This window comes from Bombus vosnesenskii, unplaced genomic scaffold (assembly GCF_011952255.1).
Source record: "Bombus vosnesenskii isolate JDL3184/JDL3185 unplaced genomic scaffold, Bvos_JDL3184-5_v1.1 scf7180000013285, whole genome shotgun sequence".
NCBI lineage: Eukaryota > Metazoa > Arthropoda > Insecta > Hymenoptera > Apidae > Bombus > Bombus vosnesenskii.
The window spans coordinates 23,864-49,208 of record NW_022882938.1 but is presented as its reverse complement, the minus strand read 5'-3'; the positions used below and the strand labels follow the sequence as shown (position 1 = coordinate 49,208).

At 28.9% G+C, this 25,345-nt stretch overlaps 7 protein-coding genes and 1 long non-coding RNA gene across 9 annotated transcripts; 4 read left to right on the top strand and 4 right to left on the bottom strand.

The window, feature by feature from the left end:
- Window positions 1-451: 451 nt before the first annotated feature.
- On the bottom strand, window positions 452-2,086 carry LOC117232246 (ribosome biogenesis protein BRX1 homolog). The gene is made up of 4 exons (XM_033491501.1): window positions 1,857-2,086; window positions 1,461-1,737; window positions 1,001-1,356; window positions 452-909 (listed from the first exon to the last, which is right to left on the bottom strand). Exons 1-4 carry the CDS (start codon window positions 1,968-1,970, stop codon window positions 637-639), a joined length of 1,020 nt encoding a protein of 339 aa, XP_033347392.1. The 5' UTR covers window positions 1,971-2,086; the 3' UTR covers window positions 452-636.
- Window positions 2,087-2,164: 78 nt separating this feature from the next.
- LOC117232243 (prenylcysteine oxidase-like) lies at window positions 2,165-4,608 on the top strand. Of its 2 annotated transcripts, XM_033491498.1 has the most exons (8): window positions 2,165-2,198; window positions 2,527-2,580; window positions 2,755-2,961; window positions 3,038-3,179; window positions 3,273-3,576; window positions 3,650-3,773; window positions 3,835-4,184; window positions 4,262-4,608. In XM_033491498.1, exons 1-8 carry the CDS (start codon window positions 2,180-2,182, stop codon window positions 4,514-4,516), a joined length of 1,455 nt encoding a protein of 484 aa, XP_033347389.1. In that variant the 5' UTR covers window positions 2,165-2,179; the 3' UTR covers window positions 4,517-4,608. The 2 variants fall into 2 exon arrangements, with proteins under 2 accessions (XP_033347389.1, XP_033347388.1); XM_033491497.1 differs by lacking the exon at window positions 2,165-2,198 and having other exon boundaries at window positions 2,422-2,580.
- Window positions 4,609-4,783: 175 nt separating this feature from the next.
- On the top strand, window positions 4,784-6,767 carry LOC117232245 (solute carrier family 35 member E2A-like). The gene is made up of 5 exons (XM_033491500.1): window positions 4,784-5,379; window positions 5,495-5,746; window positions 5,881-6,067; window positions 6,169-6,372; window positions 6,457-6,767. The coding sequence occupies exons 1-5, from the start codon at window positions 5,118-5,120 to the stop codon at window positions 6,647-6,649; spliced, it is 1,098 nt and encodes a 365-aa protein (XP_033347391.1). The 5' UTR covers window positions 4,784-5,117; the 3' UTR covers window positions 6,650-6,767.
- A 348-nt stretch (window positions 6,768-7,115) lies between these two features.
- Window positions 7,116-9,972, bottom strand: LOC117232244 (putative cystathionine gamma-lyase 2). Its single transcript, XM_033491499.1, has 8 exons — window positions 9,827-9,972; window positions 9,410-9,544; window positions 8,848-9,135; window positions 8,609-8,743; window positions 8,407-8,542; window positions 8,173-8,325; window positions 7,855-8,020; window positions 7,116-7,780 (listed from the first exon to the last, which is right to left on the bottom strand). Exons 2-8 carry the CDS (start codon window positions 9,542-9,544, stop codon window positions 7,636-7,638), a joined length of 1,158 nt encoding a protein of 385 aa, XP_033347390.1. The 5' UTR covers window positions 9,827-9,972; the 3' UTR covers window positions 7,116-7,635.
- A 767-nt stretch (window positions 9,973-10,739) lies between these two features.
- LOC117232247 (transmembrane protein 59-like) lies at window positions 10,740-13,598 on the top strand. The gene is made up of 4 exons (XM_033491502.1): window positions 10,740-11,015; window positions 11,102-11,216; window positions 11,447-11,730; window positions 12,014-13,598. The coding sequence occupies exons 1-4, from the start codon at window positions 10,875-10,877 to the stop codon at window positions 12,341-12,343; spliced, it is 870 nt and encodes a 289-aa protein (XP_033347393.1). The 5' UTR covers window positions 10,740-10,874; the 3' UTR covers window positions 12,344-13,598.
- A 453-nt stretch (window positions 13,599-14,051) lies between these two features.
- Window positions 14,052-19,054, bottom strand: LOC117232241. Its single transcript, XM_033491493.1, has 5 exons — window positions 15,751-19,054; window positions 15,445-15,652; window positions 15,265-15,374; window positions 14,825-15,199; window positions 14,052-14,742 (listed from the first exon to the last, which is right to left on the bottom strand). Exons 1-5 carry the CDS (start codon window positions 16,882-16,884, stop codon window positions 14,596-14,598), a joined length of 1,974 nt encoding a protein of 657 aa, XP_033347384.1. The 5' UTR covers window positions 16,885-19,054; the 3' UTR covers window positions 14,052-14,595.
- LOC117232249 lies at window positions 18,975-20,075 on the top strand. The gene is made up of 2 exons (XR_004493093.1): window positions 18,975-19,112; window positions 19,538-20,075. It is a non-coding gene; the product is annotated as an uncharacterized LOC117232249 (long non-coding RNA).
- LOC117232240 (uncharacterized protein PF11_0213-like) lies at window positions 20,019-24,603 on the bottom strand. Its single transcript, XM_033491492.1, has 8 exons — window positions 22,904-24,603; window positions 22,742-22,832; window positions 21,376-22,418; window positions 21,081-21,294; window positions 20,851-21,012; window positions 20,483-20,771; window positions 20,226-20,421; window positions 20,019-20,148 (listed from the first exon to the last, which is right to left on the bottom strand). Exons 1-8 carry the CDS (start codon window positions 24,245-24,247, stop codon window positions 20,080-20,082), a joined length of 3,408 nt encoding a protein of 1,135 aa, XP_033347383.1. The 5' UTR covers window positions 24,248-24,603; the 3' UTR covers window positions 20,019-20,079.
- Between the last annotated feature and the right edge of the window lie 742 nt (window positions 24,604-25,345).

Genomic DNA, 25,345 nt, shown 5'->3' with positions numbered 1-25,345 from the left:
TAAGACCATTATCACTAGTGTTGCGAGTGTCTAATCACCGCTGTTGATCGTCGAATCGGTAGTGTTCATACTCGTAGTATCAGCCCGTATCTTCGTTATAATACAACGCTGGCCAACTCCAAGGGAGGTCTATCAAACGCCCACAACCCTGTTCCTGACTCTTCTCCGACATATATATATACATTATAACGTAGAATATTATCTTATTATTAATGGAATCAAATATTTGTTTTCTGTCTATATCTTTGTTTATGAATTATATTAAGTGCAATAATGTAATTTTTTTCTTCAATGATGTGTAATTATACAAAATAATTATACTTGTTTATTCAATCGTGTTTAACATTATGCATTTTATATAAATCAGTTTTAAATAAATCACGTTGCTATGTAGTTCTATGAAAATGTATGTGTAGTATATAAATTATATAAAATTTAAACAAGATATGTATAAAGTTCATATACGTGTATTTTATATATTTTAGATTGCTAATTCTTCTAGGCTTGTCTTTATAAAGTATGTATATTACACTGTATGAAAAATAAAAATATATTGTTTATGAAATAGTTAAAAAATTTTTATTAACGTAATATTATTACAATAGAATAGAAACTTTTGAGTGCAATATTACAGCATTAATTCCTTTTTTTCTTTTTAGAATTAGTCTTTTTTATCTTTTTCCCTAATCGCATCTTAATTTTTTTTTTCTTTCCACTTTCATTAGCCTGTACTTCTTTTGTTTCTTTCTGTTGTAATTCTATTGCTTTCTTTAATGGATCACCTTTAAATATTTCATCCATGGGATTCAATGAATATGATTCCTTTGGTTTACTACTCTCTTGTGCCACTTTCTGTTCTACCTTATTTATGTATTTACCAGCAATATTCTTCTTCAAAGACTGTCGAAACTATAATATTTAAAATGTTATAATTATTACATTTAGTACTTTTAATTTTGTCACACGTTAAATTTATCATAAAAATTTGATTGGTTTATACCTTAGCAGGGGATATATAAGAAGGATTATCCCAAAGTACTTCTCCACTAAAGCTATTAGCAAATATTTTTATTGGATTTAATACAAATCTTGGACCTATTTCAGCTAAACCTCCATCTTCTGTTAAAATTTGGAAATTTCGAAACCATATTCTATTGTCTAATATAGTGAATGTATATATATGGTCAAAAAATGGTTGACTCTTAGGATGATGATTGGGAACACCAAAGATTTGAACAAACAATTCTTTCAACAAACCATAATGTGGTTTTGTGTTAAAATTCTCATCAAATGATAACAATGGTCTAGAACCTCTTAAACAATTTCCAGTCATTTTTAATTCTGCCATAGTATAAACTACAACATAGAAGTCATTAATCTATTTGTGACATTAAGATTATTTATAATATGGTATAGTTTATAGAATTTAACATTCTATAATTAAGTATTATAATACGTACTATTTTCAACAAGAAATTTTGCACATGGTCCTACCGAAATGTTAGAAAACCATAAATATAAATCCCTTTTTCTTCTGCCTTCAAATAATATTGATTTATTGCAGTTTTTCATTTCCGATATTTCATTAATCACTTGTAAATTTTTAGTACGTTCTATTTTAGATTCAGGGCGATGGTGAGGCATAAGAGTTTTTAAATCATCCATGAGATGACGATGTCTATAGCTGATTCCCCTAGTAGCAAATACTAACACTCTTTGCTTATTAATCCATTTTATCTATAACATAAAATGAAAATGTATAACAAATTTATTACCAATTGAAATATGTTTTATATATATTTATATCTCTACTTGCTAGAAGTTCAAAATAAAACAGAAAAAAGATATTTTTAAACCTTTTTTGGTGGTGGTTCATCGGATATTCTTTTTGCTGGTAAAACTTCGGGTTGTGGTATATTTTCATTATTAAGATTATCGATTCGTTTACGTTTTAATTCCTTTTTCGCCATTATTAATTCGAAGGACTCACATAAATAAATATAAAAATGTTTCCAAGAGTAAGGTTAACTGTACAGGAATATATTACACGTACTTCCCCTATCATGGAGGCAGTAAAACTACACAGACTACATATGGGTATTCTGTTCAACATAAACAAAATTTGATTATTGCCGCTGCAACTATTGGCTGCTGACTAGTGAAACTCAAATACCACTATATGTATGTATTTAACGTAGGTACATAATTTATTGTATTTAAAATACAATTCCTGGATTTATGTAAAATAATTTAATTAATTTTGTAATTTATATTATGTTTTATTAGATATCAATCACATCGTAGGATATAATAAATCATATTTATATGTAGTATATAGTATAAGCTCTATAATTTTATAGACTATATAAATATTGAATTAGAAAATATACTAGTTATTAATAAAAAATAATGTAACATAACGTTAATTGTTAATATACATACATATGTAGACAATTAAATTTCTATGAAAACAGTACAACATGAACATGATAATCGTGATCATGAATTGGCGTATAATTTTGTTAGGTATACTGATTTTTAAAAGAGGAATTTGTTATGAAAAGTGTAAGCCAAATATAGGTGAGTGAAAGAATATACTAATGATATAAAATAATTTTATGTAATATTTTTACGTTTAAAATATAAGAAAGTTGAGACAAAGCAAATATATTTCAACTGATTTCAAGCAATGAAGCATATTATTTTCACATTTAATAAGATATATAACAATAATTTAAAACTTTGTTTTTTTAGCAATTATTGGAGGTGGTATTGGTGGCGCAGCAAGTTCTCATTTTCTTACAGAACTATTTAATAATAATCTTAATATCGATTTATACGAAGCAAAAATTATCGGTGGGCGTTTGGCCACTATAGAAGTTGACGGTAATGAATTCGAAGCTGGAGGTTCAATCATACATCCTCAAAATAAATATATGCGAGATTTTGTTGAATTACTCGGTACTTTGTTTTCTTATTTTTACATTTCTACAGATATAGTTTCATAAATATCTAAAATGTACGTCTGTTGATTTAGGTTTAGAACACAGACCATCTAAAGGTAAAAAAACAAGTATTTGGAATGGCAATGAAATTATATTTGAAGAGAGTAACTGGGAGATATTATCATTTATTAAATTAATTTACAGATATAGTGTTCAGCCATTCAGTCTCTACAGGTATCCCATATGTATTCTTAAAAAAGTATATCAAACATCTGACCACATATATTTGATATTACAGTAATAGTTGACTTTATTAATTTTAAACAGATATGTAACTTCTATAATAAATAACTTTGAAAAAATATACCATCTACAGGATAATGGAGAAGTTTTCACGAATATCAGTAGTCTTTTGTTATCTATGAATCCTGAATTTCCAAAGTTATTAGAGAAATCTATTAAAAGTGAGATTTTGAATCTGGGTTATTCAGAAAAATTAATTAATGAACTTGTGAAGACAACATTAGTAGTAAATTATGGGCAAGACACAAATGTTCATAGTTTTGTTGGATTTGTGTCTTTAGCTGGAGCAGGTTTTAATTTGTGGTCTGTAAAAGGGGGAAATAAAAAGGTTGTTTTTTTTTTGTTAATTTTGTAGAAAAGATATTTTCATTTCATAATTAATCATTGTACTAATATTTTAGGTACCTGAACATTTAATATATAGAAATAAACATGTAAATGTTGTGCCTTCACATGTAATTAAAATTATTAACATACTAAACAATGGTACTCAAAATTTATATGAAGTGCATTATCATAATCAAGGTATGATGTAAAAATAATAAATGATATCTTTATAATGATTAAAGAATGATTTCTATTTCAGACAGTACAAATATAATGAAAGCAACATATGATATTGTAATACTGGCAATTCCACTTATCCATAATCAAGAATTTCCTATAACTTTTGAAGGGTTTCCAAACAATGATTTTTTCAGTCCTGCGAAGTACCATGAAACTATAGCTACATTTGTGAAAGCAGATTTAAAACCACACTATTTTGGCTTAGAGGCAGAATTAGATAATATTTTAAGCTGTGATCCTAACAGAACGATAATTAGTTCTTTGGGAAGGTTAAATTCTGTAGAAGGTTCAATGAAGAATAGTAATGTTTGGAAAATATTTAGCAATAAACCTTTAAAGTCAAATATTATAAATGAAATGTTTTCAAACGTAAGACTACTTTATAATATTTATATAAACTGTGATATATATGACATGCAACATAAAATTAATTTATTATGTTTAAGGTTCAAGAAATAAAACAGATTGCTTGGAAGGCATATCCTGAATATTCAACAAAAATTCATGAAGCAAAATTTAAATTGCATAATGCACTCTATCATGTTAATGCTATTGAATGGATAGCTAGTGCAATGGAAATGAGTGCAATAGGTGGAAGAAATGTTGCATTATTAGCACATAGAGATTTTTTTAGAAAGTTTTGTATTGAAAAAATTATACAGACAAGTTCACTTAAAAAAAAATTACCCACTGAATTGTAATATAAGATTAGTACAAAACAGTTAATATTAGTTTTAATTTAAAAAATTGTAAAATGTGTATAATTTTTGTAATAAAGCTATTATTTAAATTACTGTAATATTATTTTTTATTACAAACATGAACAGTTTTTAACTTATAATTTCACACAGTATATAATTTTAATTGTGTTATGTTTATTTCATGTTATTCACGTTAATTTATATTAAAACGAAATAAGTAGAAATTTTTATTTCAACTGCAATTAGTTTCTGAAGTGTTAAGTAGAAATGATCGTATGGTAAACATACGAATTTGGTATAACTACAAATATATACTATTTTATAATAATGCAATGATTATAAAATAACTATTATTACTCAAGTGTACTCAAGTAAAAATTGTGTATAAATGTTAATATCAAAAGCTTTTCATGTTGCATAAACATTAAAATTAAGATTTTTGTTATAAATTTAAAAGTCTCTAAGAATATAACCTCTTTAATCCTTGAATGAAACATATGAATGTCAATATCATACGAATGTGACATGTGAAAAATGTGATCTCAGAAGCAAAGTTGTATGTAATGTTATAAACATTTCACTTGAAAAGAAACTGTATGTAATGGAAAATCATTCGGTTCGTATAAATTACGCGTTAACACCTCGTGACACAGAACAGCAATTAATACATGATGGTGAAACTAAATCATATGAAGAAAATATTAAGAAACACGAAGAAACGACTGTAACAAGTGAAACTATGGGTGGTTCATTCTATCCCAGAGCTATGTTATTTCTAGTATTATGGTATCTCATTAGTGGATGTACTTTATTCTTGAATAAATACATATTATCATATATGGAAGGCAATCCTACAATTTTGGGTAAATTAATATCTAAACTGATATAAACTTTCTTTTCTATTTCATGTTTAAAATTATAGACTTGAAATGTTAACAATTTTTGCTTTTAATATTAAGTGTTAATTTATTTGAATAGGTGCTTGTCAAATGTTAATGACCACAATTTGTGGATTTATTCAAATGTATTTTCCATGTGGAATGTACAAAACACGTCCCAGATTAATGAGACCAGCAGGTTTTTATAAGCATATGATATTGGTTGGATGTACAAGGTTTACAACTGTAGTACTAGGGCTAGTATCACTTAATTATGTAGCAGTGAGTTTCACAGAAACTATTAAAAGTAGTGCGCCACTATTTACCGTCCTTATTAGCAGATATTTATTAGGTAAGAATCAATATATAGTTATTTTTTTTCTATTATTAATATACAATCTTTTAATAAACATTTCTACCTACAAATATTTTTAAGTTATATAAATATTTGTTATTCGAAATATTAAATTAATATATTATTTACAGGGGAACATACAGGATTATATGTAAATTTATCTTTAATTCCTTTAATGTGTGGTCTAGCTCTATGTTCAATAAACGAAATTAGTTTTGACCTCAGAGGATTTATTGCAGCTATGGCTACAAATGTAACAGAATGTTTACAAAATGTTTATTCCAAAATGTTAATCAGTGGTGATAATTTTAGGTATACGTAAGTATTATATATTAATATTAGATCTTTTATTTACTGTCATTTATGTCTTAAACTATTCAACTAAATTTTTTATATTCATTAATAATATGAAATTACAGGCCTGCAGAACTGCAATTCTATACTAGTTTAGCATCAATTGTGGTACAAATACCAGTATTGATCTTATTTGTAGATTTACCAACACTTGAACATTCTTTGAGTTTTAAATTATTCACAGCATTTTTACTTAATGGAGTGTTCTTCCATTTTCAAAGTATTACAGCATATGTACTTATGAATTACATCAGTCCTGTGACACATAGGTGTGCTTTTTATGCTATTTTAAAATAAAATATTTATAAGATATTTTGAAATTTGATTACTAACAGTATTTTGTATCATTGCAGTGTCGTTAATACAGCAAAGAGAGCATCTTTAATCTGGCTCTCTGTTTTACTATTTAATAACCCTGTAACTGGTTTATCTGCTATGGGAACATCTTTAGTAATAATAGGAGTGTTATTGTATAATCGAGCACAAGAATATGATAAACTAAACAAAGCAAAGTCACGATACAATTCTAAAGTTAATTTACAATAATATTAATTATTCAAATTATAAAAATTTGATATTTAATAAAAATAATTAACGCGTTTACGTTAATTACGTAATGAAAAATGAAAACAAGTGTAATAATAATTTTTATAATAGAGTATTTTATTCACTGCAATGATAAATTATTTATAATTTCAATTCTCTTTATAAAGTAAAAGTATATTTTACACTTTAGATGCATTTTACAGTAAAACAACTTTAACTGAATACATGTAATACTTCAGATATACATGATCATAAAAGTTTTGTCGTATACAATGAGTATATCATAAGAAAAGAATAATTTATTTTTGACAGATTAACATATATGTATGTAAAATATTACTGATTTAATACAAGATTAAAAAATCTTAAGAATAATTTTTTATCTTATTAAAAAATGTAAAAAACCATAAATTCCTTAATTTATAATTGTATTTAAGTTTCTTTGATCACTATTATTTTTGTATCATTATTTTTATACACAGTTTAAAAATATTAATATACAATTGTCTAAAATCCTCTAAATTCAATGGGTATTGCACAACATCGTACAATTTTTTCATACAAAGAATAGATGATATAAAAATATATACAGGATACGGCACTATTAGAATAAATGGTGTACATATAATAATGTACATTATGAAACATGCGAACATCAGTGTAGTGTGGAATGTTAAAATATGAATGGCAATATATCCTTCCCAAAAAATTAATTAATTTCAAAAGACAACACGTATAGTATCATAATTTTCTATCATAGTAAATTAAGTTGGCTCCTACTATATTAACACATTGACTGTTATGATGACTGGCATTATGTTGATATCAAAATTAATTACATGTAAATTACATAAAAAATTATTCATAAAATTTTTACTATTTCTAATAGTTATAGTTTAAAATATTAAATGCACCATAAAGTGCTTGAACAACTTTCCTTTTTAGTAAAGTATTATGTAGAAAATCATCCGGCAATCAACATATGTTTACAAACTAGCTTTAAGAGCTTGATCAAGGTCAGTTAAAAGGTCTAGTTCTGTTTCAAGACCAATAGATAAACGAATTAACTTGTCAGTAATGCCTAATGTTGCTCTAGCTTCTTCAGGTACCGAAGCATGAGTCATCACGCACCTATGCAAGAAATTAAAACAATAAAAATGGTAGAAAGACTTATATGTATTGATGATAAACTACCATTTACTCACGGTAATTCAGCAAGAGATTCATAACCACCAAGTGATTCTGCTAATGTAAATACTTTTAAGGCCTTTAAAAATTTGCTGGAATCACCTTTTAGATAAAATGAAACCATTCCACTATGACCAGAAGTTTGTTTAAGAGCAATTTCATGCTGTGGATGTGAGGGAAGGTCTACAATTAAATTTTACATTTTACAAGATGACGAAAGATATCAGTTACATACTATCTAATTGTAGGGAATATTGTGTTACATTTTTCTAAAATTGTATGAGATGTTAAAACATATAAAAGTTATGAATTTAATACTTCATAAAGATACATACATGGATGGATTACTTTTTCTACACAAGGATGCGATTCTAAAAATTGTGCAACTGCTAACCCATTTTTCATATGTTGCTGCATTCTAATTTCCAGAGTTTTTAAACTCCGATTAACCAAAGAACAATCTACAGGAGACGGAACAACACCCATAGCTAACATAAAAATTGGAAATTATATAGAAAATTAGCTAAAACTAAAATTAAAGAAATATTAGGGATGTAATTCAAAAGTACCATTTTGAAAAAATGCAAGTCTTTGTGCTAGATCATCTCTATTTGTAATTGTTGCACCCATAATAACATCTGAATGTCCATTCATGTACTTCGTTAGAGAATATATTACAATATCTGCTCCAAAATTTAATGGTTTCTATAAAAAATATATAACATAAATTATGTAATCATGTTATAGTGGCAAATAAAATGTACTACTCACCTGAAAATAACATGTTAGGAAAGTATTATCTACTACTACAATAATTTCAGCATCTTTTTGTTTGACTGCTTGAACAACAGCCTGAATATCAACTAACTTTAGTAGAGGATTAGTTGGTGTCTCTAACCAAACCATCTAAAAAATATAAATGTATAATTCATATGTCTTAAACAATATCAAAATTTGTTTATTATTATAATTAATATTATAAAAAATAAAATTTCAAAATTTCTCCACACCTTTGTATTAGGTTTTATATTGGTTATAACATTATTAATATCTGACATATCTACAAATGTAACTGTATTATTTTGCCTGCATAAACATTTTTGGAAAAAACGATTAGTTCCACCATAAATATCATCTGCAGATATAATATGATCTCCTGCATTTAATAATGAAGTTACTACTGTTGTAGCACCTAAACCTGATGCAAAAGTTAATGCATATTTTCCATTTTCTAGAGCAGCTAAACAAGTTTGTAAAACATTTCTTGTGGGATTGTTACTTCTTCCATAATCATAACCCTAGAATTTAATATAACATATAACATTAATAAATGATAAAATAATGACCCAAATAGTAAGTATATAAAATTTAACTGTTTATGATTTTTATCAACTATGATTAATAGTCACTTGATAATACAATTGGTATTAATTTTAAAAATTAAAAATGTTTAATTTATGTATAACTTATATAAGTACTCACATTTTCATTATGTTATAATACCATAAGATACATTAATAATTTATGAAATATCATTGAAACTAATTTAGTTTTAAAATAAAAAGCATTTACCTTAGTTTGCCCAGGTCCATCCTGACGAAAAGTAGTGGACATTACAATAGGAGGTACTACTTCCCAATGATTCCATTGTAATGGATCTTGTCCGGCATGAATAGCTTTTGTGGCAAACCCCATTTCTGTTGACATCTTGTTAAGTGCATTTATTATATAATTAACAGTAATTTTTATTGAATAAAATGAATTTTAGATAACAGAATATTATTGACAATGAGATTTGGCATATTACCATTAATCATATATAATTTGATCTCAATTACATCATGTTCATGTTATAATAAATGCCATTTTTTCTTTTTTTAATAGTTTCATTGAAAGATTAAGATTTGAATTTTTTGATATATATATATTGTTATTATCGAGCAAAAAGAAATTCATCCATTATATCTAAGATAAAAATGTATTACTTACTTCAGTTATTTTTAAAGATTTTTAAAAGTAACAGATAGGTTAAAAACTTATATAAATTAGAATTTATATTAATGTTCGAAGAATTTTGGCACACGTACTTTTACTATATTCAATATAAAATGATAACCTCGCATACAACAGTGCCTAATTACAATCTGTTATCTAGACACTCCACGTGTCATCAATCAGAAAATTACTACTAAGTGCCACTGATAAAAGATTGATAAAACACGAAACTCCTCGTAATTGCTTCAAATCCTACAAATTTTACATACGTCATAAGCTCACGATATGTATCGAATTATATTGCATTATCGAGATATCGAGATATAAAATGGGAATTTTACTTGAATCTATATTAAATAAAGAATAATAGCATTTAGTTTTTTTCTTAAGATCTTTGTTATATGTTATATGTTAATATTTCTAATATGTTAATATTTCTAGTGAATTTTTGATAGATAAAGAAAACAATTATAAAACAATTGAAAATAATTTGTTATTAATTATTTCAACATTTTATCTCAACAATCAAATCAACATTGACAAACATTATAGCATTTGTCTTAATTTCCTATATGTAGTTTACACTGCTTTTTATCTTTAGTAATTTTTTTCAGTACTACTGTTAATCTAGAACTTAAAAATAAAATTTGTAAAAAAGAAATCATAATGTATCTTTGTAACATAATATATCATAACTTCAAATCTCAAAGAAAGATTTTGGTTTAATAAAAAGTTACTAACAGAATAATATTTTATGAAGCTCGTATGAAGCTTTTATTCATAATTTTACTAATGCATAAAAAATGTTACAGATTAGCGAATGACATGCATTTATAATTCCGAAAAATAATATTGGTTGATTCTTATAGACGACAAACATGTCGACCAATGCGACGCATCCCACCATAATTAAATCGATATTTATTCGATTATTCGAGGAGCTATCAACCTTCTCTCAGTGAAGTCTCTTCGTCTAACGAATTATTTTGATTGATACGCTAAATACTCTTTTACAGAATACAGAACACAACAGTTCTCTGAGATGAAAAAAGAAAAGGAAATTATTTCGTTGCTGTTATTATTTATTATAAGTCTTGTACGTGGTGATATGTTTTGTAATCTTGTAAATCGAGAAGATCCGTGCATTAACTTGTGCGAAAAAACACCATTATCTTTTACAAATGTACGCGTTATCAGCAAATATATGTTTATAAGTTACATATTATGAACTGATACATTAATGATGACGATGACGTTCATTAATTCTAGAGTAAATATGTCAAATCATGTTGTCAGCGAGGATGTAGATTCTTCAATTTAGTGGATTTACATTATGGATTAGAACTAAACAGCTTAAATGGTACTAGGGATGCCTGTGAAGCTTGTATGTAAAGCATATAATGATTATAATAGCATTTAAATTAAAACTAAATTTAATTTTAATTATAAAATAAAATATATAGTATAATATTTCATATAATTATTAATTTAAAAGATTATTTTTGCATGCCAACTAAAAATATTTTTTATAATGTAAATTACTTTCTAAAAAATTACGTAAGATTATTGTAACTAATAAATTTCTAAATAAAATATTTCTTCATTTTGTTGTAGCATGTGCAGAAGCATATACAGCTCCTCAAGATCGCTATGCATGTAGCACTGGTTGTGATTTCATGGCCAAACAACGTGTTTCAGATTTGTTATCACTATTTTCTGTTGCTGTCTATATAGAGGAAGGTGTAGATTCCAACTTACTTGTAATGTCACCTGATATACCTGAAAATGATATTTTGAGTGATCCAGGTTTGCGGAAGGAACTTTTCCCAGGATGGTGGGATTTTAATGGATTTAAATTGCCACAAACATATATTAAGACTGTTCCATTAGATGCTGGGGTAAGTTTTTAACTGTGTATTTTATAATAAAAATTTAAATGATACAGTTTTAATCATTTATTGAAGATATCAATGAAACTAAATATATATATATATATATATATATAATTCAATGTAGCAAAAGTTTCTTGTTAATTTAATATTTCTATTTTTTAAATTTATTTTATTTTAATCATAATATACATTTCGTTTTCGATATTTATCTTGTTTGAAAATTTCACTTTATGTAGAATATATTTATTTATTATAAGTCATATAAATCTGATTGATCATGATATGATAGACAGTGGATTATGGTGTACCATCAGACTACTCTGGAGAAAATGACCAATCAGCTTCAGTACCTGGATCTGATTGGCTTCAGTGTGCCTCGAAACATATTGGACTACCACATTGGCTTTTAGCCTCTGCTATTGCAGCAGCAGCATTGTCTGCATTTTGGTTATGTTTATATCCAGAAAAACCTACTGATCCTTTTAAAGAAATACTTATTGAAAAATCTGATATTTCTCCAACAGCTACATTATATGTACACGAAGCACCATTTCATAAACAGCCTCCACCAAAATATTTTGATAGCATAGATCCTGCGGAAATTAATATCAAAGTTTAGCTAGAACCTTCAACTTTATAATTTTTTCAATAATTTTGAAGGTTGTTGAAATTTCAGTATAATAACGCAGTTTTCAAGAAATTGTTTATATTATGTATCATAGATTGTTGTGAATACTACAATTATTAAGAAGTATCTGCACTTTCAATTTTCAACAAAATTATTCATAGACAAAAGATAATCCTCTAAGAATATATGTGTATAAAAATAAGACTTTAAAAAATTAATTGAGATTTTGAAACATACATATGAAAATTAAAATCAAAATAAATGATAAAATAGGTAATAAAATATTTTGTGGGGAAAATTTATGGTTGAATAAATGGTGATATATGATAAAATTATTTTGTACAGAATAACATTGTTTTTATAATAACAGATCTTATTATTCTTCTTTTCCCAATAGATAAAGTAACTGAAATCAGTATTGAAATAAAACTTGCAAAGTAAAAAGGTATATGCACATGTATAAGACTGCAAATTATGTACTTTATTAGTAATTGAGTAAGGGTTAAAAACTTTTGTATTTGTATCAATATATTATTTTGTTAAATATAATGTATAAATATAAGAAAATTTATGTATGATCATTGAAAGCAATTGCTTTTGGGAAGTTTTGTTTTATTGTTCTTACATTGGTTATTCATTTTAATAATGATAAATTTTATTTTACATTTAAGTACAGTCAGCTTGTTTCAAGATGTTTGTATATTTAATGAATGCACGTATTCTTTTGTATCTTTTATATCCTATATTATAGTAGTTTAATAAGTTTAAAATCATAAAGATGAATTTTGGAGTAAAAGGGTATGTATTTGTAAAAATTATAGTTAGAAATTTATTTTATCAACTTATCTCAACTTTTATTTTACATGGGGAAATGTGAAATATTGCAATTATAAAAACAAATATGATACAATGTATAGTTGAGGGAACTCTAAAACATTATGTATGATATTATGTTGTATCATTTAAATACATGATATCTTATGTCATTGTAATTATTGAAATATGGTTTGAGGCTTTTCGATAGTACATGTCGACTACATTATGCAGTAATATACAAATTTCATATTTTTTCTCAACAAACTAAAATTAATATATAATTATGTAACCAATGTAAGACATTACTTAAAAATAATTAAAAAAGTCACAATGTCTTTATCCTTTAGTAGAATATTATGAATTATTGAATATGCAATGTTTAACAATTTAATGTAATTTAAAATAAAGGGTCAATGAAATAGTTACACAATTATTAGTGTATTTATGTTTCAAAAAATGATATCTTTTTCGTATTACTGTAACGTTAAAGTGATAAAATATATCATGGTCTTATTCAGAATAAATATTGATAGATATTGATGTAAATGTTACAAATACGATGCTAAGATGATACATTAATGTTATAAATTTTTTGATGAATTAGTTTATAAACAAGTTTTATGTGTCTTGTATATAATTATAGGAATTGATTTCAAAATTTGCTCTATAAAAAATGAGGAAACTTTTTTAATGTTTAATATCGATACCGAAAACTAAAGTAATTATAAGTCTTTGAAAAATTGTCAGATATATTCAAAACTTTAATATGTCATGAAAATTGTAACGGAAATTGAAGTTAAATGTTTCTTTTAATTATATAAGATGCAATATGCTGTAAATATTAATATAATTAAAGGATAAGAAAGTATATTTCAAACCAAAGTATCATGTTCCTTACATAGGGTAGTGCTAATTTATTGTATTAATATTTATTATCTCATTATACACTGCAAAAATAAAAAAAAAGATAAGGTATGCAAATAGTACTTTTTATTATACTCCATATTCGCACTATTTTATTCAAACAGAACAATTTTTAGAATTCTTATTATGAGACAGGAAGTTAACTTTAACACGTAACAAGTGACAAGATCAGCACCTTTTAAAATGTTGATTACAATCATTGAACATAAGTATATTCTACTGTAATAAGGAAGGTTTACATTAATAGTAAGTCATTTAATCTATTTAATGCAAAAAATTGTGTACAAAAAACAAAACTATTTTGAAATTCTTTTATTATTTTTTACGTTAGTTTGAAGTTTTCTATGATAAAGAATTATTTTTTTAATTCAAGATAGCCACAATATGTACAGTATAAAAAAGTATCCTGAATCAAAAAAATATTTAATTCTTAAATATAAAAGGAATCAATTTGTACAGTATAATTAACTTTGTTTAAATATTATCCTAAGTAATTAAAGCATTTACAGCCAATAAAGTTTTGGATCATCTCTTCTCACTTGTAATTTTAATACATGTCTATATATTTTTAATGCCGGACCTAGAAGTAAATCAAGTCCACTTAACACATCAGACCGTTTCAGTAATAATAAAGAACTGCCATCAATGTCCTGAAATACATATCAATATATGAAATATTTAATAATAGATACCAGATAACACAAGTTCTTTTTAGAAACAGAAGAAAAGTACCTGTTGTCTGAATACTTCTGCTTCTTTCGGAAAAAGTCTTGCAAAATATTGATATACTTGTTCAGATGTCCAATTAGAAGCATCAGGTATATTTGGATCAATTCCATCTCTTGGACCATCATCTTCCATTTGGTCGGAAGATCCTCTAGCAGGGGAAACTTGAGGACTTAGAACTGGGGGTAACACAGGCGGATTTGATGGCGTATCAGGCCTGCTAGTAACCAGATTAATATTCTGGTTTATATTTGTTTTATATTGTTTTTGAACACAATCATTGCACTGCCACTTTGAATTTGATTTAGGAATTATTATACGTGGTGTGTGGCAATAATAATGGTAAGCATCATCACAAGTAAAACATGTTGCAAGTGGTCCCTGTAAAATTAAGCTATATTACAATTGGGAAAAAGTTGTTAATATATTTTTTATAATCTACTTACAGCGTCTGAGGTTTCACAACATATTGTACAACTCTTACAACGTTCACATTGCCAATTGCTACCTGCTTTTTGAATCATTTCTTCTGGACTATAAATACAACTTGGATGTGCTATAAATAAATGAAAATATATTAAATCATTAATTTAAAACATTTATCATATTTTCAAATACGATAATACCTCGTACAGTACAATCACGACAAGCAACTAAAGTCTCTTGCTTTTCTTTGGCACAAAGACTACATTGTCTACAAGGTCCATCCTTAACAGTTGTTTTAGAATCCTGCGATTCTTGAGGTATAGAAGATTTATTTTGCGAGCCTGGTTGTCTCCCACGTTTTCTTTTTACAAGATTATTGTCAGAAGGATCAAATACTTTTTTTGCTCTCTGGAACGAAATTGTATTTTCAATTTTTTCAACATATACAAATCGAATTAAAAACCTTAAGCAATCAATTATATTTAAAAAATAGAAAAGATACATACCTTTCTACGAGCACTACGAAAGCCTCCAACATTAGTGTTGGATGGCGTAGGCGAAGGATTAGTGGAACTTCTCCCCGCATCCTCGTCCTCTCGTTCTTCGCTTAAATGTCCAGTCTCTTCTCTCTTTTCTTTTTGCGAATTTATTTCTTCTTTATTATCTTTTTGGTAGTCCTCAAATTTGATCTCTATGTCCATAGGGTCGTCTGTTCGAACTAGTAGGCGCTGTTTACGCTCAGCTTTCGACGACCTTTTAAGGTTATGAGTCTGATTATCCGTATTTTTTGAGTCTTCTTTCACGTCTTCAACGGAGGTTTGCGATGGCTCCTGCGGTTCTCGTTCTTTCGAAGAATCGTGTTCTACTGATGATTCGGTATTTTCGTTTCTTCCAACGATTATCTCGAAACATTCTTCTTTTCTGATCTGTGGATCAGATTTGGGGCTTGCCTGACGCGAGGACCTCGGTGTATTCGACCTAGAGTCCGTAATCGTCAGGTTTTCTGTTTCGTCAAAATCATAAAGACCACCTGTGGTTGATGAAACAGTTTGTAATTCCTTACGTCGCACGTTTCCATTCTCAAGGGTAAAAGATTCTCGATGTGGCTCAGCGGTGGTTGTCATGTCAGACGTCGCCACCAACGAGTAATTGCCGTTAGAAAGACGCGTCAAATTACCACTTGCTACTTCTTTTCCAAGAAAATCTTCTACCATACGTCTAGAAGTAGGATTTGAGACACCATCAAGCAACTGTTCAATCAATCTGTAAGCTGGTACACCTTGATCAAGGTAATCTGGCTCCTCGACAACGAGTTCTGCCACGGCACCCGCTACCATCCCGGAGTTTAATTTCTCTTTGACGAAACCCTCCGGTCGATTTTTGTAAAGCTGTAACCGTGACCATTTCGAGGCATTTCGGTAACTAGTATTACCCTTATAGTCGACCTGTATCACTTTTTCTGCTTCGATTAACCGATGAAGATCGGCTATGGTGTCCCGTGCATCTACCGAAAACTTCCTTAGTAAGTAGTTGCAGATGCGATCAGCGTCGGGTCGCGCCTTTCGTCGACGCAACTGATCTATTGCCTCCAGGATTTGCTCCTCATGGAGTATTTGCGTTTCTACTCGGTGTTGCTGCATTATTACGCGTCGATAAAATCTTCTCTGCCACAATAGTATATCTGACAATTTCTATTCACACGATCGTTAAAAAGAACATAGGACCAATGTAAATTCGTTTCACGATGATCTCTGCACGTTTTCACGGTGCTCGATGCATTCGCGCGTGATGTCATAACGACCGGCAAAATTCTATATATTGCGCGTATACATCCGCTCTTACTTTATCATTTAGTTGACTTTCGCATAAATGTCCGCTCTGTTTTCGAAATGATTCTTCTTAGAACGTAACATGAAAGCGAAACTCTTGCAACCGTATACCTATCTCAATTTATTATCGCGTAAATATCGAAAGTTCTTGATTACCATTCGAAACAATGGGTAGATAAAATGTCGATCATTCTTGCGGTGGAAACAGTCCGCTCCGCTTCGTATCAAGCGCAGAATCGTTCTTACACATATAAACAAGTGGAAGCAATACGTTATAATAAAAACGTGTATCTCAATATATTTCTACGTATACGGATTGTCTAGTCGCTTTTTTTTCAACTGTACAAGCATATCGGATTGAAATGAGAAAAATAACACGACCGATGAAACTCGTTAACGTGATGCAATATTATCGATTGCACGGATCGACCAAGTCAATAACGTGCAAAATCTATGGCGCATTCGGAACGCGCGAAATGTCCGCTAACTGTTTGGCGTTAATCAGCCGAGTAAAGCGATTAAACGCGGCTAGGAAAACGAAGCTCACGAATTATCACTTTCTACCGTCTTATGTCCGATACCGGGAGAGAATTTCGAATCGCGTACCACAACTGCGCTGATCCATTGTTGGACTGAAGCCGAGAGAGGTGTATACGACGGCGACGAAGAAGCAATCTGACAAAGTCAGGTCGTCCGCCGCTGCTGGATCGAACATCGAACTGCAGCGCGACGCATTTCACACCCTTTACACGCACTTTTAACGACGTCAGGATACTTTCGTGTCCACGTACGTAACTTCCTTCCGGTAATCGTCCTCACTGACGATTTAAAATTCGAACAAATCGTTATCGAGGTATCGCAGTCCGAACAAAGAGAACTGTCTTCGTATTAATTCGAAATTGCTTACTATCTTTCTCTTTTGTTTCGCTTGTGAAAATCCACCGATCCATGCACCCATAAATAATGCCTTCTTCACGAGGACGAAACGGTATAACCGGGGAATAATCGCACTACATACGTGCCAAGTGACCGTCGAACGTTTTCGCCACGCGCCAATCGTCCAACAAAACGGATACCTTTCCTCTTTCGCTGATCTCTCTCCCTCACCGTTTGTCCAACAACTTTTCCACAGTATTGGATCTCTTTCTGTAAGCGCGCTTCGCGACAGGCCACTTCGATACACGCGACTAAACGATACACCACGATTTTATGAGTCCACAGTCCTTATGTGCATGCCACACCAACGCGTATTCGCGCTTACGTGTATATATGTTATACGCGTATATGCGTATACGTACCACGCGGGATATATCGTCGCCGGTTGCGTTCCCTGTACGATACCTTTGTACGTGTTGACACTGTGTACAAACCGTTCGCTAAATCTTTCTACGCTCTATCACCTCGATCGTATGCGATGACAAGTACTACAATTTTAAGAATATCGATAAGCTTAGACAATCGTATCACACAATAGCTATCGCAGCACACGGCAAACCTGCGAGACGCGGTCTTTTACCGAGGTAGACTCGGTGCGCGCCAGCCTCTTTTCTTACTCCCAGTTCGACCAGACAAAAATCATTGCGAATCCACGCACACCTACAACAACATCGATTCGCTTATTACAAATCGCTTTCACTTCGATCAGTTACGAATTTTTTTCATCATTTCCTATGTCGTTCCGCGATAGTTTCACGAACATCGCATAACTCCGATGTAGCGCAACGCGTGAGACGCGCTCTTTTCCTAGAGGCGGCCTCTTGTGCGCGCCGCGCTACCTCTGCTCGTTTCTACAGAACGCCCAAAAAGATCGAACTCGGAGAAACTGTGACGCACTTCACCTCACTGCCACTGTCACTTCCGAGAATTCTCAAAAAATCGTTTGCATCGCCGATTAACTTTCCAAACGAGCTGCTTTCACAAATTATTTCGACAAAAGCGAAGAGCGCGAAGCCGGGTGCGGCTACACGCAAGTGTGGACGGTCCGCCGCTGGAGTACGGAACACGCGGAGCGCACTTTTTGCGGGGACTGGTCCGTGCAGGTACGGCGATGTCTTTCTTAACACCCTGTAGGAATCGGCTTCTGCGCATTGCTTTACCAATTTTACAGTTATTCTAATAACACCTTTTCTTTTTCCTTTCCTACCTATTGTTATTTAACTATGTAATTTTGTCACCTTCTTATTGAAGTAATTCAATTAATAAAACATAGTTTTTTGAAAAATATTGATAGATATTCACGGAAAAAAGATTTTAGGAATTTTACTCTTAATAACCACTTTTTTTCATATTTTGCTAAATATTTAGTACGGTATGATATATTACGCAGAATTAAGCGATAATTTATTATATATGAGTTTAAAGCATAATGTATTTTTTGTAAATTTCAATTGAAATAAAAGTATGTCTTGGAAGAAAATTTTTTCTATGATTTACATGTGGTACGTTACTGTGTCTGTGATTTTAGAAACGACCGTGACGTATCGGCCATTCCCGAGCGCTGCTATCCTCGTTCCCGGCCGAGTAGCTCCCTTTTGAGCCTGCTTTCAGATCGACGGATCTGACGCAACAGATCATAAGCAAATTTTAAGATATGTTGCACGTGGCACAATTTAAATACGCTTATTTTTGTAGAAGCTTTTGATACCAGGCTCCGTTTGAAACGCATAGAATTGAACTTTTCGAAGGTAACAAAAGTATCGAGAAAAGTATATAAACTGTTGATTATGAAAATACAAATACTTAATGCGCAAAATAACGTACGATACAATATTAGATATATTTTGTATAAGAAAATATAGATTATAACTTTTTACGTTAGACTAACAAATATGCCCCATAGTAGTAAATGGATAAATAAAAGAAGGAAAATGGTAATTGTTTCGTGTTTCAAATATTTTATTGTAAAACACTGTAAAAAAATGTAAATGTAAAAAATACACACGTTGTAAAAAGCTTTATGTATGTTTAATAATACAACCATTATCAATTATAAAGGAATTTTATAAATTAAATATAGCTGTTTTCTTTGTCCATCACATTTGTACTTGTAAAACTGTGCCGCTGAAGTTTTGAAATCTGTTAAAAAAATACTATAATTTAATTACTATTTACAAATATGGATGAGTATTATTAAAATACGATTTTGTACATACCAAATTGGTCGGCTTTACTTTATGGATAAGTTTGTTACTATCCCTTAACGGACTTCGCTGGATATTGTTTCCATTTTTGACCTCAAATGAAGAATGTAATCGTTTTCTTATAGGAGGTGTTTGTGCTTTTGGAATACCAGATTCTGTTGGTCGTCGTTTAGGTGTCGTTTTCTTTGGAGATGGTAATTTATTACTTCTAAAAAATAAATTACTTTTTATTGTTCGAAGTTTTCAGATATAATATAAGTTCAACATACCTTCTTGGACTATTATTTAGCCCACTGTTATTACTGACATTTACACGTGTAGTTACTGGTGAAATGTCACAAGAAAAGTTACGTTTTTTTGGGCTGTTAGCTATATGCGATTGTATTTTCCGCGTTTTAGAATGTTCAGTATCTGGAGTTGATGAAGCTACCGGTTTTGAAGATCGCGATTTTTTTACTGGTTGAGGTCCGTTGGTTGTGGAATTAGGTGTACTACTAATTATCTTATGAGGTGGTGTTGTACTTCCAATAGATGAAGTTATTTTTTTATTAATATTTTCTGCAAAAAAGCCAAATAAAATATTAGTATAATAAGGAAAAATAGAAATATAATTTTTTTTATTTATTTAACAATATACCTCTTTTTTGCATATTTCCTATAGGAAGAATAGCTTTCATTGGCCCCTTTTTATTTATTATATCAATGTCTATCTTCTTCTTCAATCTATTTTTAACTGTACATATCATCGAAGTTTTCTCTTTCTGTAGATCTAAGGTTGCTCCCGTTTTAGTTTGTGTATCTAAAAGGAGATATAAATTAATTATCTTAAATATTTTTCTTGTCAATGTTATAAAAACAAAAAATTACCTCTTGGTAATTGATTTTTATTGTTATTTATAATGACTTTTTTATTCAATACTGGGCTAACAAAACCAGGATCACTAGGAAAACGTTTTGTTACTTCCTTCAATTGAGATGTATCTTTATTGGTAGATATTAATGAACCTGATTGAGTCTCAACTGGTGGTGTTTGAGATACAGATACGCTTCTTCTAATAAAATTTTTACTAATTGTTTGCTTCTAAAATAGACATCATCATCTATATTAATTTATTAGGCAATTTATTAAAATTTTGCAATTTTTTTATAGTATTATGCTTACTTTTGATCCTAAGTTTAAACTCAATCTATTAACCGATTTCGATAGAAATGATGACTGCTTCTCATTTTCAGATTTTAGTTTTGATTTTTTTGGAGTTTGTTGAATTTCTATATAATCATTCTTATTTTTTGTATCTTTATCAACATTACAATTATTGGAAGCAACATTCAATACCTTTTCTAAATTTTTAAGTATATTCAAAGTTGGATGTTCTTCAGTCTGTCTACATATTAATTTTCCTATGTTTGCAAGCAGTTCGATTACCACTTTTTCGTTCAATGGACTGTTATTTTTCTCTTTACAAGAAGAATCGTTTTCAGATATTTTTTGAGCACTAAATTCATTTTTATCTTTTTCTTTGTTTATGTTTTCAATATTTATTTCGATTCCTGAAGTTTCACATTTTTGTTTCTTATTTATATTACTTAAGTACTTTTGATTATCAATACATTTACTCGTATTTACATCATTTACATTAATGTCTTCAAAGAATACTGATTCTTTAATACTTTCTGTTGAATCACCAGTCAAATTACCTTCTTTACTATATTCCATATTATTTTCTGCCACATTTTTAATTACTTCCAAATTACTACTTGATTTTGGTGGACTCTTTGATAAATTATTGGTTGTGTTAAAATAAGTAGTTAATAATTCGGTATTGTTCTCACAATTAATACCTAAAACTTTCTCCAAATTTTCCAATAATTTATTTGCTTCTATATTCTTTTCTGTTCTGATTAATTTTTTAAGGTCTAGTAAAAGTGTTACTGCTGTAGTACGTTTTTCCATTGATATTGGTTCAACAAGTTCCATTTCTAAATCTTCCATATCTTTTTTTATTTTATTACTAAATTCGTCTTTTCTATCTTTATATGACTCATTATCTTTATTCTCTGTAACTTTTATATTTTTTGATTTTGATCCAGCTCCATCAGGAGATACAGGCAATTCAATTAAATTTTCTGAAGTTTCATCATCAAATGCTGGTAACAACTCTAATGTCCATGAAGGATTGCTTGTAATGAGATCATCAATGCTTGCTAAACAATAAAATGCAAAATACATATCATTTTAAATTATTGTTGCAAATGTATATTTAAACTATGTATACATTTAAGTATCAATTTTGCTTATTTTAAAAATATATTCTAGTACCGATCATTTCTATATTTTTTGTTTTAGATATTTAAGGCTTAATTATTGATCTCTTTTATTATCTACCCTTGCTACATTTTCTGGTATTAAAATTTTATTAGATTAACATTGTCCAAAGAAGTTAATGAGAATTAGATTTTTGATAAGCAACATTGATATGGTACTTATTATATGTATTTAAAAAATATTGAATGTAATAAAAACTTACAGCCCGAACTGGTTTTTATGGCTAATTCTTCAAAAGTTTTTGCAAGAAGTTTTGCTTCCTGAAGTATTGATTTATTAATCTTATTTCCTTCCTGTAAAGTAAAAATGAACTAAGAAATGTTTTTTGACAAATAATTTTTTATATATAAATTAGGAAACTTACAAGGAATACAGAATCTGACGATGTATCTGAAATAGTACTTTTATGGTGTTCATTGCTACAATTACTGTCTGGTGTGAAAACATCAACATCTATTAATTTATTATTTATATCACACATTTCATTTTTTTCAGTTACAGTTGTACATTCTTTTATATCACTGGGAGAATTATATGTGAGTTCATCTTTATTACTGGTACAATTTTGAGGAATGTGAATCCCTGATAATCTTGCTTTAAGTTTATTAAATCGGTCTGTTAAATCAGACAATGAGGATCTTGTTGATACATTTGCTACAGAAATCTCTAAATTCTTTGTTGGTGATAATGCAGATTCTCTTTCCTTATTATGATCTTCACCTTCAGTTAATTTTGTATTTCCTGATCTTTCTGACGAACAACTTTCTAGGAATGTTCGATTCATAGTTCCATTTGATAACATTAGTGATGAACTAATATTTGAGGAAACAGAATTTAATTTAGGTATAGAAGAAATATTTGACAAATTTGAAGATATAGAACTTCTACTATCACTTTTTAAAAATCCTTCATTTAGCATGTCAAGCGAATTTAAGGAAGAGATGTTACTTGCACTATTAGAATTAGTTCTTAATGATGCAGATAGTGATATTTGATGTAGACATTCTGATCTCTTTGGAGATGTTCCTCCTTGTGAAAAAGAACGCCTAGATTTTGCAATTTTCAAAGTTGCATTAGGAACTAACATTTCTTTTTGTAAAGTAGATTTTATTTCATTTTTATTTGATTCACTGTTTTCTTCAAATAATATATCATTCATCACAGATTGATTCAAGATGGATAAATCAAGATCTTGAACATTAATGGTAGGTATAACATTATCTGATTTAAAATTATTGCTTAATATATTAGTATTACCTGAATTAACAATTATACTTTTACTAGTTATTTTATTAGCTTCTGCATTGCCTAGATTTAATTTGTCATTAATCAAAAACTCATCTAATGTTTTATTCAGTTTTAACTTTTGTCTATTTTTCTTCTTAGAAACACGACTATCTGGTAAATCAAAGGAACCTGATCTTAAATAAGTATTCTTTTTGCATTTTACTTTCAATGCTTTTTCTAAAGTTATTTCAAAAGGATCATCCTTTTTCTGAATATATTCCGTAGTTTTATGTAGCACCATATCAAAAGGATTATTCTCTAAACTATCACGTTTTCCTATCATTAGAGAACTTGTTTCGTTCATTCGAGTATTATAGTTATTGCATATAATATCTGCAGGAGCTGGTATTAAAGGCGATGCAAGTCTTGAACTTAATGAACCCTTTCTGTCAGGGCTATCTAAATCTATAAGATCACACATATTCGCGTTTACGACGTTTGAGATCTTCACTTCCAATAATAGTATTACAATGTTGTCATACCAATTAAATGTTCCTAAAATCGTAACGAAATTTTATGATACATATTATTATTATTATTATTTGCAAACACCGTTGTCACAATCTGTAAATATGTGAGTTGTTTCTCAACAAATACATAATTTCTTGATGTATATTCAATTTCACTTTGATCATTGATATTTAAAAATCATTTATGTTATATGAATACCACCTTAAATATAAATTGTTTATTTTTTGTATAATATTCACGTATTCGGAGATACTAACGTCTAAGTCTAGATACTTACAGTTACTATTACAGACAATTTAAAAGTTTTTACTCTACTGCCCCCTAGTAGATATTTAAAAACTAAATGCTAAACGGAAGTTATTTATAACGTATTTCAAGATAATTTAAGAAACAAAAATAAATATATGCGAAAACTATTAACAAGTTAAAAAATTATTCTAGCATAGAAACTTAATTTCTAGATCATAAAAATGATAAAAGAAGCACATGCTTAAAAGTTATATTGTTATATTTTCATACATGTATTACCATTCCCTACTACTACAAGCATATTCACATTTCAGTCGCCGTTATACGTCACAGATCTTACTATCAGAAATCAGAAGTTGTGTGGAAACTCATTAGCGTTCTTGATTTCCTACAGTATTAAATCATATGAGTAAAATAAATTATTATTATCACATTAAAGTATGCAAAATATTTTAATATGGATATATGATATCTTTTCTTTAAATTAATATTGAATTCTAAATATATGAGTATAAATGTATGAAATTTATGAGCATCGTGAACTGTTTATAGAAACTATTTATTTATATTATCTCTACTTATGTAATTCAAGATTACCGGATAATAAACAACTCGTTATGGTATCCTTGAAATATTTATTCAGATATAAGAGAATCTACATTGTAAAACAACAAAAATGATTTAGCGATAATATCTAATGTATAAAATTATAATAAGAACTTATAATTTATATTACTATTTTTATATATATTTAAATTTTACATAATCTCTGTATAAAAAACTAAATTTAAAATCTGGC

Bases quoted from the DNA above. Each gene is read 5' to 3' on its own strand.
- LOC117232246 (XM_033491501.1), bottom strand. From the start codon at position 1,970: ATGGCGAAAAAGGAATTAAAACGTAAACGAATCGATAATCTTAATAAT. The intron at 1,357-1,460 runs GTACGTATTATA...TCTATGTTGTAG, and splicing joins AAAATTTCTTGTTGAAAATA to TTTATACTATGGCAGAATTA. The intron at 910-1,000 runs GTATAAACCAAT...TAAATATTATAG, and splicing joins CTTATATATCCCCTGCTAAG to TTTCGACAGTCTTTGAAGAA.
- LOC117232243 (XM_033491497.1), top strand. From the start codon at position 2,481: ATGAACATGATAATCGTGATCATGAATTGGCGTATAATTTTGTTAGGT. The intron at 2,581-2,754 runs GTGAGTGAAAGA...TTGTTTTTTTAG, and splicing joins AAAGTGTAAGCCAAATATAG to CAATTATTGGAGGTGGTATT. The intron at 3,577-3,649 runs GTTGTTTTTTTT...CTAATATTTTAG, and splicing joins TAAAAGGGGGAAATAAAAAG to GTACCTGAACATTTAATATA.
- LOC117232245 (XM_033491500.1), top strand. From the start codon at position 5,118: ATGGAAAATCATTCGGTTCGTATAAATTACGCGTTAACACCTCGTGAC. The intron at 6,068-6,168 runs GTAAGTATTATA...ATGAAATTACAG, and splicing joins GGTGATAATTTTAGGTATAC to GCCTGCAGAACTGCAATTCT. The intron at 6,373-6,456 runs GTGTGCTTTTTA...GTATCATTGCAG, and splicing joins ATCAGTCCTGTGACACATAG to TGTCGTTAATACAGCAAAGA.
- LOC117232244 (XM_033491499.1), bottom strand. From the start codon at position 9,544: ATGTCAACAGAAATGGGGTTTGCCACAAAAGCTATTCATGCCGGACAA. The intron at 9,136-9,409 runs GTAAATGCTTTT...ATTAAATTCTAG, and splicing joins ATGGACCTGGGCAAACTAAG to GGTTATGATTATGGAAGAAG. The intron at 8,021-8,172 runs GTATGTATCTTT...ATTTAATTGTAG, and splicing joins AGAAAAAGTAATCCATCCAT to ACCTTCCCTCACATCCACAG.
- LOC117232247 (XM_033491502.1), top strand. From the start codon at position 10,875: ATGAAAAAAGAAAAGGAAATTATTTCGTTGCTGTTATTATTTATTATA. The intron at 11,217-11,446 runs GTATGTAAAGCA...ATTTTGTTGTAG, and splicing joins TAGGGATGCCTGTGAAGCTT to CATGTGCAGAAGCATATACA. The intron at 11,731-12,013 runs GTAAGTTTTTAA...ATGATATGATAG, and splicing joins CTGTTCCATTAGATGCTGGG to ACAGTGGATTATGGTGTACC.
- LOC117232241 (XM_033491493.1), bottom strand. From the start codon at position 16,884: ATGCAGCAACACCGAGTAGAAACGCAAATACTCCATGAGGAGCAAATC. The intron at 15,653-15,750 runs GTATGTATCTTT...ATTTCGTTCCAG, and splicing joins TTCGTAGTGCTCGTAGAAAG to AGAGCAAAAAAAGTATTTGA. The intron at 15,200-15,264 runs GTAAGTAGATTA...TTAATTTTACAG, and splicing joins GTTGTGAAACCTCAGACGCT to GGACCACTTGCAACATGTTT.
- LOC117232240 (XM_033491492.1), bottom strand. From the start codon at position 24,247: ATGTGTGATCTTATAGATTTAGATAGCCCTGACAGAAAGGGTTCATTA. The intron at 20,772-20,850 runs GTATATTGTTAA...GCTTTTTTGCAG, and splicing joins AGGAAATATGCAAAAAAGAG to AAAATATTAATAAAAAAATA. The intron at 20,149-20,225 runs GTATGTACAAAA...TTTTTTTAACAG, and splicing joins AAGTAAAGCCGACCAATTTG to ATTTCAAAACTTCAGCGGCA.